The sequence below is a fragment of the Chionomys nivalis genome, chromosome 5, assembly GCF_950005125.1.
Source record: "Chionomys nivalis chromosome 5, mChiNiv1.1, whole genome shotgun sequence".
Taxonomy (NCBI): Eukaryota; Metazoa; Chordata; class Mammalia; order Rodentia; family Cricetidae; genus Chionomys; species Chionomys nivalis.
In genome coordinates, this window is record NC_080090.1 from 62,144,492 (window position 1) to 62,158,715 (window position 14,224).

The 14,224-nt window shown below is 38.2% G+C and overlaps 1 protein-coding gene across 1 annotated transcript in view; it reads left to right on the forward strand.

The window, feature by feature from the left end:
• Pappa2 (pappalysin 2) overlaps positions 1 to 14,224 on the forward strand; it is a 230,250-nt gene that overhangs the window by 100,110 nt on the left and 115,916 nt on the right. The window contains exons 8-11 of the mRNA XM_057770373.1: positions 203 to 331; positions 5,149 to 5,240; positions 8,404 to 8,597; positions 11,065 to 11,211. Of these exons, the coding sequence (XP_057626356.1) occupies positions 203 to 331; positions 5,149 to 5,240; positions 8,404 to 8,597; positions 11,065 to 11,211 (562 nt within the window). The remainder of the gene's footprint in view (positions 1 to 202; positions 332 to 5,148; positions 5,241 to 8,403; positions 8,598 to 11,064; positions 11,212 to 14,224) is intronic.

Here is a 14,224-nt window from a genome sequence, read left to right on the forward strand (position 1 = left end):
CATATGGGGCAATAGAAATGAGCATCTACGCAAACATGGGGCTGCTCATAGGATTGAACCCTGATCTTTGTTTCAGGCAATTGGCATGTCTCAAATTTTGTTTCTCATACTACTTTCCTTAAACTCATGTGAACTAACTACAAAGGACCCAGGGCATGCCACTTTGCAGATGTGACTGTCACAAACTCATTGGTTTCTACAGGGAGGTCACACCTGGGCAGATGTATCAGTACCAAGTTCAAGCTGAAGCTGCAGGGGAAGTTGGAGAAGCTTCACCTCCTCTGAGGCACATTCACGGAGGCCCTTACTGTGGAGATGGGAAGGTGACAAGGTGAGTCCTGTGCGCTGGGTTGTGCTCAGCTGCTCAAAGAGGCTCCACCCTCCATTTGATACAAGGCTGCAAGGAACTGCATGAGTCATATGGAAAAATCCCAAAATCTGGGGTCTTGAGCAGTCACCGGCGCCTCTGCATAGTTTGAAGGGTACCCACTTTTATTCAGCACTGGTCCTCAGAGTGGTAAGCTATTAGGACTGATTCTCTGGGGCCCCCTTAAGGCACCAGTGAGGAACTGCAGGGCAGTGAGGTAGGGAAGGAATTAATATAGATAATAATTAAATAATGCTGAAGGAGGATAGAATTTAGATCAATGTCTGTTTGCTCAGTTTTACAAAGTGAGTGTGATTGGTGGGAAGGGAGATACTCCACTTACTGTGCAAATTTCTGTAAACATCACCAAGGGAAGTGTGGAATGATTCCTTCGGTTCCTTAAACATCCTTTGATCCCTGTTTTATTGACCTGTGTTATCAGACAAGGAAAGTGGTTTGTCTGGAACTTGTCCAAGTTCAGCACTGCCATATCCAGTTCCAGGAAACCCAGGACAGCTGGTCAGTTCTTATCTAGCTACCCTTATATAAAGCTGCTGGAAGTGGGGATCTAGGAGGCAAAGTATGATGCATTGACAAATTCCACATCTTATGAAGATGGCCCAATTTTTAGTGACCAGGAAAATATATGCTCAATTCTGTATCCTTTTATGGGACTCCATCTGACTAGTGATCACTGAACGTTGTTTATCTTGGTCTTCTGAGATCCTCAAGCTATGGTATAGTCCTATTCCATCACACTAAAGTATAAACACTAAATATTCTTTCCCAGATGAACACAGCAGAATTCACCTAAATAGGGAAACCTCACTCATGCGTCCTCACTCCTCCGTAATCATCCTCAGCATGATAGCTCTCTTCTTGTTCCACTCTCCAACTGTGGCTACCACAAGGTGATAACATTTGCCTAGTCATATGTAGCAGAGTGTAGTTTGGGGCCATCTTCCTAATTTGACAGCCATGTTTACTGCTGTCCCTTGAAGCAGCTCAGCTAGGGGCCACAGTTCTCTGCCACTGGGTCTCACAAAGTTCCATGCTTAAATGTACTTCTTAAGCTTCTGTTTGCATTCCTTGGCTGTCTAATCAGTGCTGTTGTCCAAGGGAAGACATTTCTGAATCCCAGCTATGCTTCAACACCCCAAAACACAAAACAAATAGGAGTCAGGCAAATTGTTTAACCCACTAGGTTCTAGATAGAAGACTATCAAGCTAAACACTGGGCAAGGCCCTAAAATTTTGACCAGTGCTCATTCAGAAGTTGACTTTCTCAAGACATGCTGTCCCCTACTGTCCTAGCCATGCAACACTCGAGACTTCAAAACATGGTGAATGCAAATACGATGTGCAATGATTATTTTAATGTAATTTAAGGCAATTCAGTTTTCAAACTGAAACTCAATTTAGTTGCTGGAAACCCTTGAAGTATAGCTTGAAAGTTTGGGACAACTTGGATAGATGAATTGACTTGTTCGACTATGAATACAAAATTGAAGTAAAGGTCAAGTATTTGAAGTGAGATTGAAGTGAAAATGAATTTTAAATGCAGTAGATTTCAGGTGTTTGGGATACAAAAGGAATATTACATGTCGCATCAATCATTTTCCATTGATTAAAAATTCAAATGGTAATGTTTTAAGTACCCTCAGTTGGATGAAATAGCAGCTAATGTTATCTGTTTCTTTTACTTTTTAGGTGACTATTAGAAATTTCAAAATTGTATGGATGATATGCAATCTGCTTATGTTAATTGCTTAAATTTTCTTCAAAATAAAATTATAAAGTTGTCTCTTTCCAAGACTATGTCCTAAAAGCCAGACAGGGAAACATCAGTGTAGACCAGTGGTTCTCCATCCAGAAGGAAAACACCAGTGTAGACCAGTAGTTCTCCACCCAGACAGGGAAGAATCAGTGTAGACCAGGGGTTCTCTACCTTCCTAATGCTGTGGCCCTTTAATATAGTTCCTCATGGTGAGCTGACCCCCAACCATAAAATTATTTTTGTTGCTACTTAATAAGTGTAATTTTGCTACTGTAATGAATCGTAATATAAATATCTGTGTTTCCTGATGGTCTTAGGCAACTCCTATGATAGGATCATTAGACACCCAAAGAGGTTGTGGCCCAGAGGTTGAGAACTGCTCATGTAGACCAATCCTCTCTCCACACATGAGTAAACTAAGAATTGTGTTTTGAAATACTTCCCAAATATCCCACAATTGATTAGGCACCTAAGATGAACCATATTGCCTTTGTATGAAAAGAATGTAAAGGGGCTAGAGAGATGGCTCAGTGGTTAAGAGCACTAGATACTCTTCCAGAGGACCTGGGTTCAAGTCCCAGAACCCATAAGGTGGCTCACAGCTGTTTTTAACTTCAGTTCCAGGGGATCTGACACTCTCTTTAGGCCTCTATGGGTATTAGGTGCACAGACATACTCCTGGCAAAACATGCATGTTAGTTAGAAATAAATCTTAAAAAGATCATTCAAAATTCTATGACATAGATGTATCATATGTATGTATAGTGTAGTTTGGGGAGAAAAGGAATGTGAAATTTTTTAAAACTCTTTTTTTTTCCAGTTCTGAGGATTGAAAACAGGCTTTCCATAAATTGGGCTAGTATTCCATTACTCAACCCCACTACCATCCCCCCATAATTTCTTCAACTATGTTTCCTATGTTTTTTTCCTGTCTCCAGTTTCATCTGACAACATCTTAAAATATGATTACCATGTTTTTGCATCTGTACCATAGTTTTAATTTATTTATAAACATTCTCATGTCTAACTCATCCTTAATCCATCCACATAGTTAGTTACCTTTGAATAATGATTGGAGCTATTTGTGATATCCTGGGTCTGACAACCTTTTAGGATTCCAAATTTCTCTGTATATGGAACTATTGAACATATTGAAAAGTAAAGAAGAAAATACGTAAGTTGTAACCACTTTACAGTAGCCAAATCTTATTTTTTTCATGGGAGTTTCACCTGCAGGGTTTTTTGTTTGTTTGTTTCCATAACAGGCTTTATGAAAGAAATCCCATTGTAGACTAACTTACGTACCTTAATCCACATTTCCTCATCAACTAATGATCAAAAATGACACTTGGAATTGATATGTAAAATAAAAAAAGATTTTTTTTAAATGACATTTTTCACTTTCCCTGTAATATATGGTATCTGCCACTAGGTGGTAGCAGGAAATAAAGACCCTAACTTGAACCCTGGTTGCACCATTGAAGACAGCCACAAGCCATGCTTCTTGAAGCTTTTAGTTTTATGTAAACAAGAGATTCAACTCCACAAAATTCTGACTTTTATAACTTCATCTGCATAAAGGAAAATGACTAAATGAAAAAAATGATAAAATGAATAGAAAATAAAATGGTGCAGATTAGCAGACCTCACCAATTAACTATTTCTGTTTTGTTGGCTTTGTTTTGTGAAGGCGGGGGGTCTTTTTGTGTATCCAAGGCTGACTTGGGATGTTCTATTTGTCTCTAGAGTATTGTGTTCCTCTGTTCTCAGGAAAATCAGCTACTGTTTAAAATTGCCAGTGGTTTTTAATTAAATGTATTAAATTCTTTTATGTTAAAACAGTTAAAATTGCACACAATCCCATGTGATGTTTTTGTTACATTGTATGATATTTAAACAGGTTAAACATATCCATCTCTTCATATATCACACTCTTCCAGTAAAAACATTTCAAATTCTCTTTACTAGCTTCTTGAATTTTCTACACATGTTTGTTTTAGTCAGTTCATTGAGTGAAAGCATGCCAGGACTTGCTCCTATATAATTATAATTCAGAACACATCAACAAACCTTTCCTCGTCACTCCCTTTTCTCTGGTCTCCTCAATTTCTGTTAGCCACCATTCTACTTTCAACTGTGTCTGAGATCAACTTTATAAATCCACAATATGAACAAGATCACAGGATACTTCTCTTCGTGTGGCTACTTAATTTTCTCAACATAATGATTTTCAGTTCTATGCATGCTGTCCCAAACAACTGAATTTCATTTTCCTTTGAGGCAGTATAATATTCTATAATATATATGTTACATTATTTTTCTCCGTCCACCAGGTGACTGACACTTAGGTGGTTTCCATCTCTTAGCTATTTTGAATAATGCTACAGTGAACATTGTAGTACATGTGTCTCTTTGATTTACTAATTAGATTTCTTTTGGATATAACCAGGAGTGGGATTTCAAGATTACATATTAACCTTTTGTGTATGTGTGTGTGTATGTTTGTATATGTTGTGCTACTCTACTGCCTTCATCCATGTTTTATAATTTACATTGTAAATGGATCATTTTTTGATTTCTATTTCCTATAATTAGTTATTACCATATCGTAATGCTACTGTTTTGATAAATTACTAGAGCTAATAAATAAATTAAGTAAAATTGAAAGCTACAAACCAGCTTTTTCCAACCCCCCACTTGTCACAGTTCTGGTGAAGATCCTGCCAGGCACACTCTTGAGTCTCCCACAAGGTTCTCCCAGATGTTCCTATTCCACAATACACTTGATTTCTAGGAATTCCTACAACCCACTGACCTAACTAATCTACCATTTTGCTAAACTCCCATCTACTTTAAATATTTATTTTTAATGTTTTCTGTAAATCATTAACTATTTGCTTTTTGTACAACTTTCAATTTTTAAAGCACAATGAGGAGCTTAAATGGATTAATGATATCTGAGAGAGAAACATCATTTTATGTGTGCCTAAATGTATATTTCTAGGAGTATTGGAGAAACGTGTGACGATGGAGACCTGTTGAATGGAGACGGGTGCTCCAGAGTGTGTGCACTGGAGGAAGGCTTCAACTGCGTGGGTGAGTCCAAAGGGTTATGTCTTATGTTTAGAAATATATCAGTGTATTGTTGTGTGAATTCTTAGTGTCTTGTGGCTTACAGATAAAGCCATAACACCAAATACTACATATATAGTCATTACTTTCTCACTTTAACCATGAAGAAACTAATTGGAGGCACAAAAGGCTTAAGTGACTTCTTTTCATTTACTTACCTGAAAGTGCTAGGTAGAATTTGAGCCAAAGGCACGCAGATCTAGAATTTCATGCTAAACAGATTGTACTGGTCCCTAGCTTGATATTACCAGGACATTCTCTTGAGTCCTCACACATATGCCAACATGCCAGATAAACAAGCAATAATGTAGATTCTACATACAAATTAGGGTCAGGAAATAATCTAAGCCCTAGTAGAAACAAGATATCTTTTGGTGTCTGTGTTTAATAGGTGAGATCATAGAGGCCAGCAGGGGGTCCTGGTGTTTTCTGTCCTGGGGAAATGAGTGGTTATCAGTTATAACTAGATGACTTCATATCTAAACCCTTGGCGTGAGAGGTAGCACACAAGACTCGCCCTCGTTGTGATGAACGCATCCGTGAACAGGTGCTTCAGAGGTAGACTACTTCCCTTCCCGTGCACTGAGATACTGTCTAGAGTAGATCCCCCACACCAAAGTTGTTTTAAGTAGCAGTGCATTTAAAACAACTTCAGGGACCTTAATTCTTAAGACACTGTAGTGTATCACAGTGCGTAAAACTTATCATGGTGCCAACTACTACATAAACATACAGATGCTTCTACCCTCCATAGCCAAAGCTGAGCCACAGAATCTTCATATCACCTATCTGTCCGTCTGTCTAGCTATCCACCCATCCACTCTGTACCATGTATTAAGTAGTATCACATTTTATATTTAGGGCTTGTGGAATACTCACATCTGCTAGATATTTCCCTCCCAGGTGTACAGGGCAGGAGTGACTTAGAGTCCAGCTTCACTTTTAGAGATGTCTCTTCTACCCAGTCCTGACATATGGGCACGCAGCTTTTGCTCACGTAATTCTGGCAATGAAAAATGTACTCGAAACAGACAATTCTATTTAACAGTGCTCTTACCTGTTAAAACTTTCTTTCTCCCAGTTTTCAGTTTGTAAACTGAGTCTCAGACCATCTTAGTGACTCATCTAGAGGCACACAAGGCCCCTGCCAAGCCGGCCCTGAAACTTCACTTTCTTTCTCTTCAATCAAGTGAGGTTTTCTTGCTCAGGCACTTCAGAGGATACATTCTTTCCTGTTTTATTTGACTGCCATTCAGATATTTGAAATGCCTCTTCACTATTCTTCTTTCCAATCCAAACATCCCCGCATGTGATTAGGTTTCCAGACCTTTCCTATTTACCCCAACCTGGCACGCTTTGTTTGGTCGATGCCCAGAAAGGAATCCAATCCCCCAGATGTGGTCTGGCTATGTGGAGTGCACTGAACCAATCGACCCCCTCTTTTGTGCACAAGTATTTGTTAATGCCACCTCTGTTTGTATCATTTCTTCTTGGTAGCCACACAGTGGTCACATACTGAAAATAAACACACATTCTCCGAACACCGTACCTTCTCCAATGCAGCTCGAGTAGCTTTTAACTTAAGAACAGCATTCATGCTGTTCCTATCACATTTGATCCTTCGACTCATATTTTCTCAGCCTCTAACACCAGTAAGACTATATCCCAATTTCTTTAACTATACTTAAGTACTATATTTAAGCTTATGTTTAAGTTATTGACTGGATTAAATTGATGTGGTATATTCCACTATTAGACATCCTTTGCGATGAATACATTTATCATATGAGAGTGTATGATTTTACCCCGTTGCTTTTCAAAATATTAGATTGGAAGGAACCATTGAAACGCAATTTTAAATTGTTCTATTATTTTCTTGTGGAATTGAAAAAATACATATTTTTTTTGTTCTGTGGCTAAAAGAAAATAAACAAGAAATAAAAAGGAGCAGTTCCTGCGTTATAGATAGAAAATATATTATCTATGCATATCATTGTCATAAATAATAACAAAGGCAGAGAGAGAGAGAGCTTGCTCTGCTGGGAACGTTGTTTCAAGTGCACACATGCTGAGAAGGTGAGGGTGCCATAAATTTGATAGACTACAGATGAAAGCCTTAAATGAGTTTAGAACCATGTCCTGTAGAAGATGGCTTACACTGGCATGAAGCAGTAGTTTTACCACGGAAGGGTCTTACATATGAAGCAGTTATTAAGGAAAATAATAACTATATTGGTGAGAGGCTGACAAACTACCAGGATATTCTCATGGGGTTTCTGTGAAGAAGAAAAAATGAAAAAGCATGTTATAAGAATAATAAATCTTAGAAATGGTTTTACTGAGTCAGTGCTGGATAGTGTGGATTTGTTTTGAATCATGATTCTATTTCAGTGTCCTGTTTCTTTAAGTAGAAATGAGAAATTTGGGTTGTGCTATTAACACTAATTGTCCTACACTTTGGTAGAATTTCATAGATGGTTTTATAAATGTACCTAAGCTTTCTACAAGGAAGGAAGCCAGTCACAAAGTAGCAATGCTGTTCACCTAGTAGGAACTGCCCTGGGTGGATGAATGGGACTTTCCCAGCATATCCAAACTCATCTTCCACCTCCAATAGTTGCCCGCAAATATTCCTGTTTTGTTTGTCTGCTCTGTTTCAGTATAGGTGATACAGGGTACAAGGCTGAAAGAGGCATGGGCCTAGATTGTCTAAGTCTCACTCAAACCAAGCCCCACAGTTTGTGAGGGTCACTTCTCAAGTCACACAAACTCATTTAGACTTGCCTATCTCATTTATAAAACAAGCAATAATAATAACAACAAAGCTACAAACCTCATGGTTGCCCTAAGCTGAGAGACCTGATGCCTATAAGACCTGGAGTCTTTGCAGCACAGTTTCTTACAGTTTCTGAGCAGTTATGTGCTCAGAGAAAAATGTCTCAGTGGTAAGAGTAATTTTTTAAAAAAATCATAATTTGGTGGTTGATGTTTTGGTGAGTACTGTGCACCCTGGTCATCACAGGATTGTCTTGACTGGACTAAAGAATAATTGGTAGCAACAACCATACTACATTTCTCCAAAGACATATAAAAAAATCCCTCAAATGTCATACGTATTTCTTGGCAGGAGAGCCAAGCCTTTGCTACAGGTATGAGGGAGATGGGATTTGTGAACCTTTTGAGAAGGAAACCAGCGTCATAGACTGTGGCCTCCATACTCCTGAAGGACACTTGGACCAGTGGGCTACCCAGGCATATTCCTACCACGAAGACAAGAAGAAGTGTCCTGCTTCTCTAGTAACAGGAGAACCTCATTCAATGGTAAGTGAAGACAGATTGTAATGGAGTCCCGGCTGGCCCTCAGTGTTTAGGGATCTTACATTTTAGTCAAGATGTTAGCATTCAATTTTGCCCTCACTGAGATCAGAACATGTTGTGGGATGTTTACTCTTTTGGCTTTTTTCGGGGGTGCCCACCATCCAGCTCCCAAATAAATCACACAGGGAGGCTTATTATTACTTACGAATGCCCAGCCTTAATGTGGCTTGTTTCTTGCCAGTTTTTTTTGTCTTAAATTATCCCAATTACCTTTTGCCTCTGGGTTTTTTATCTTTCTCTATTTCTGTAGACCTTTTTTCCTTCTTTCTCCATGGCTTGCTGTGTAGCTAGGTGTCTGGATGCTGACATCTTCCTCTCCTCATTCTGTGGCTCTTCTTTCTCGCCTTGTTTTTCCTTTTATGCTCTGCCTGCTAGCCCCACTTATACTTTCTTCTTTGGCTGCTTATCGCTCTGTTAGACCATCAGGTGTCTAATAATCAGGCAAAGAATCACAGCTTCACAGTTAATAAATGCAGCGTAAACAAAAGTCACACACCTGAAAATAATATTCCCCAACAAGAACAAGATAGTGTTAGCTGAAAACCTAGATTAATCATAAAATCATAAAAAACACTACTTGATCTCAACAACTTTTATTCAATAACTCAAGGCATATCCAAGCATCTCAAAACTTGCATAGACTTGCAGCTGTTACAAACTATATTTGGGCTCTATGTGTTGGATGATTTAGTGTAAAATGATCAAAAGCAGCAACAAGAAATCAGAAAGTTTGAATTGGACTGCTGGATTCACTAGTATTATTGTTATTACATGACTATGGGCAAGTCACTTGACCACTATGGATTTTTATTTGTTACTATCTTTTACATTTAACAGGCCAGTGTAGAGTTAATTGAAATTTTAAATATATATAAAATGTAAAAGTGTGACTTGATTTAAGTTAGTACTGAAGGAATGCCAAAGTAAGTAGTTAGTAAATCAGGTAACTCTTTTCCGCTGACCATCTGCCAACATAGTGGGAGATCTTGGGAAGACTCTAAGTGGCTATTCTAATAGCATTGTTGAACAGAGGTTGAATGCTAAAGACAAGATGAAGGGCAGTTGATTCTTTGGGTACCATTCCAGATGCCTTCATTGCCAAATAGACTCTTCCATCCATTGTAACAATGGGCAAGATGTCTACAGAAGTAAAAGCTAGCAGCCCTCTGAGTATTGTAGGCCAGGATGAAATAAGTATATTTTAAACCCCTGCTTTGAGGAAGCCTTTCTGAGTGGGTAGAGGAAGCTAATCAAGGTGCCTGTCTTCGGGTGTCTTATCAAAGATGCAAGTGTCTAGATTCCATTTCTTTTTTGTAGTTTTCTTTTTCTTGCTGTGAACATGGTTGCTGTCTCTGTAAGCATGAAGTCAGCATTGTGTGTGTGTGTTAGTGGGTTTTCAGAGCCTTGCACAGTCAGCAAATGTTCTGACACTGAGTTAGGCTCCCGGAATCTTGCAACCAGCTTTTAAGAGAAGAAGAAAGCAGGTCAAAGGGAAGTTGATGTATGTCAACTGAGTGTTCACTCATGATTATTGTGAAAAAAAGCAAATTTTCTGGAAGCTCCATACTATAGATTTTCATCTGTCTTCTGGTCTTCTTAATCACCCCTATTTGTGGCTAATCTTGAGGAAATGAACATTTACATAACTGGATAACTTTGAACAAAGTTGGCGTTCGTTAATAAAAAGGTGATGGGCAAGATACAATGAGGCCACTAGCCTCTTGTGCCACACTCTCTTTGCCAAGTCTTGGCTTCTTTCTCCTTAGAATTCTGGTGCCCAGTGACAAAAAGCCAGGAAAGTTGGCGATTCTGCGTTCACGACAGCTCTCTGAAGTGGCTTTTAGTCTAGCCTAAATGTCTTCTCTAAGTGAAGGAGGAGACATTTCCTGAAATTCTGCTTCTTGGGGTTTCTAACCAGCCAAGGGCTCCCAGTCTGTGTGACTCAGTAGCCTCCCTCTTAGGCCAGTTGACGCTGATTGATAAGGACCTAAACATCATCCTGAAAAGACTTGTGAAATGAATTATTGGATCAGTCCACTGAAGTACGCCAGAATAATTCTTTGGGCAAGACTCCATGCTGATGGTGGGCAGAGAGTTGTCCTGTGTGTTTTCTACCCTAGGAAGATACATCTTTTTTTGAAAATTGATTTTTATTGAGCTCTACATTTTTCTCTGCTCGCCTCCCTGTGTTTCCCCTCCCCTTCAACCGTCTCCCAAGATACATCTTGAGGGTTACAGCCTTGAGAAATTCTTCTACATGAATTTGGGTTTTCCTACATCTAACTTCTGAATTCTGTATCTAACTGTGGGCTGGTCGTTAGGTAGAAAAGTCGGCTCTGTGCTAGAGATCGTCCGATTTTATTTACCTCCTGCACTCCAGACTTAATTTGGGACTGAAATTGCTTTTCAGAATTGTACTACGCATCATCCAGACTCATCCCCCCACTATCTACTTTCTGGATGGTTTCCCTGTGTCTTCAGTTTGAAGAGAGCCCAGAATGAAGGCAGTGAGCGGTCTGAAGATAGCCTGCAGAAAGACAATGAGATTTGGCTCGAAGTAAGTGAGCCAAATATCTATTTGTAAAACCTGTAAATAGGGATACATTTGTGTGCATGTGTATGGGTAAAATGGGACATTTGACTGTTTTATTAGAGTTTTTCCTTCTGTTACCTCAAAGTATTTACATCTTAAATTTATTTAAAATTGACTTTCTTTGAAGTTTGGACTTCTACACAAGTTATCACTCTAGGGAAATAACATGTACCATGACATGCAAAATTAGAAATGGGTAGTTCAAATACCATAATTGCCATAGAAATCAAGGAATAGGGCTTTTAATGTCACTGTCACAAGGCTTTTTTGTGTGTTGCATCACAAACATATCTTGTAGTTTTGCTTCTATTGACACAGATTTCTTTTGCGAATTTGTTACTTGAGATAGGGTCTCATGCAGCCCAGGCTGTCCTCAAACTCTGAGCCTGAGCTCCTGATCTTCCTACTCCACCTCCCAAGTGTTAGGATGACAGGTTTGCAACACCACAAACAGCTTATGTGGTGCTGGTAAGGGATATCAAGGTTTCACAAGCATCATGTGAGGTAGACTCACAGTCTGCCCCGTGGGTGTTCAGTAGATCCAGAACCAATCTAATCCAACTTAGATCCTCTTTGCTGCACATCACTTTTGTCAGAACCAGCAGCAGTATGCATGTTGTTGACAGGCTTGTGTGTTGACTCTATCTTTTATTTATTAATTCTGCATTTTGCTCTACTAGATTATATGTTTTGGGGAATATTAGTACATTTTTAAGAACTAAACATTTTATTCAATCTTAAAATCATGTAGTGTAAGTCTTAAAGACTCTCCATTTTCTTTCAGAATATATTGGCTATCTCGATTATTATATTTTAAATTTTATATGAATTTTATAATCAGCTATTAGTGTTTTAGTCTTGCTAGGGTTTATCATTTCCTATAATTTTTCACTTTTCTTTTCATAAAACAAATCAAAATCTGTAAAGTTTAATTTTTCATTATTTTCTTCATTTTTGTTGTTTGTCTTCATGGTTGTGAATATTCTAGACAAGTGTTCAACCATTGAGCTACAACTACGCTTTTAACTTGTGTTTCTTTTTCTGGTAACTTAAAATGATGTTTTGATAATTGACTTTTGTCCTCTCTACCCACCCCCACATAGAGATAGTCCTCACTTTATATAGTATTGTGAGATCACACAATGATTATACAAAGTGAGAAATAATCAATAAGGAGATTATGGTTGCTTCATGACCCTTAAAACATTTCTTGTCACTTCAAATGCTCTTCCATTTTAGTTATGCATATGTGGGAAAGTAAAAGTAATAGAGCTGCCTTTTGTCTCTGGTTCACTACTACTTAGAACATTGGCAATATAGAAGATCAATGTGTTACACTTCTTTGCAAAAGCTTCAAAGATACCAAGGTAGTTTTACCCTTGCTTGCCTTTTTCTTATGTGACTTCTATGACAGAGCTGGTGTGTTTTTATGACTTGGTGAATTTTTTATGCCTTGCTTATAGTGATAACCATAGACCAGTTCCTGAAAAGTATTCCTCACTCTTTGGTGACATGAAATATCCCAGTGAGGCTCTTTTCTTTTTTTTGGATTTTTTTTTTTTTGGATTTTTCGAGACAGGGTTTCTCCGCCCAGTGAGGCTCTTTAGTATGAACTTTTTTCTTGATAATGGCTCCTTTAGGAAGTCTTGTTCTTTTGGTCAAAGCTACATTCCCTACTTTGGGGGGACAACTTCATTCCACTGTTGTCCTCTGCCTGCGAGTCTGCATTCTTGAACCCCCACCATTCTTAGAGCTGGTTTCTTCTTCCATAACACCATTTGTCCACTGGTCAGGCTTCGCTTCCAGCATTATCATGTTTCTGTGCTGCATTTTCATCTTGTTGACTTCTTCTTTTGATTATCCATCCTGGCAGATTTTCACATGTGTTTGTCACTAGGGAAAAGTTGAAATCCCATGTGCATTGTGTGTGTAACCCAAATCAAAGCTTCATTGATGCAGTGAGTGTGAAGAGGAAATGTTTCATCAATATGAAATAGTTCTAGTCACTAAGAGATTAACATTATTAAGCCACATTAAAGTCATGACTTTAGCAATGATGGGATTAGTCAATTGGTCAAAATTCAAACATATTACTAATGTGGAGTTTTTTGGTTGTTTCAAGATTGGCAGTGAAATGTTTATTCAGTTGCTATTAATATATTGTATCAACTTGACTTGAGTCACATTGGTGAGTCAGTAGTTTTAGTTAAACGAATTAATGACCATCATTTGTAGTATGCACATTGGAAATTGCCATATTTCTTCAAATTCCTATATCTTTCTTATAAATTATCTTCTTAACTAAAAAGTGTGTTTTTATCTCTAGTAATGTTTATTTAATCTTTGTATATTCCTATGTTCTTTGACATACTCCTTCTTACAGTGTATTTTAAAACATACTTATCAGAACCACTTTAATGGTACTTGAAACCATCAGTCTCTTTAGTGACCAGAACTGTTTTGTGCGGGCGATCTTTTCTCACTCACTGGATTTTCTCTTCTATCCCAATGAGTGAAACGTTAACTGAACATCAGGTGCTGAACACCTTGAAGAGATATTGACTGACACTGTCTTTATTTTGAGATACCTTTATTGGAATATGTATAAAAATTCAGGAAATATTACCTCAATTAAGTAAACAATTTGAAAGACTAGAACCTCTGTTCTTATTTCTGTGAGTACTAATCTAATTTCTTCAGTTTTTTTTCTTTGTTCTAAGAAATTCCCCTTGCAAAGCTTAAATTGGGCCCTCTACTTTGAAAGTCTCTAACTTCCATGGCCTCAGCAGTATGTGCCTGCCAAGGACCCTCAGGGTTTGAGCCTGTCTCTGGACAGTCTTTGCTTCATTTATACTCTTACTTTGCACTGCTTTGGATATTAAGACTATTTCTGAGGCACAGAATGTCTGATTTCATTTAATGTGATTTATTTCCTTTGGAGATGTTGAGTCTTGAGTCCTGACAGATTTGTTTGTTC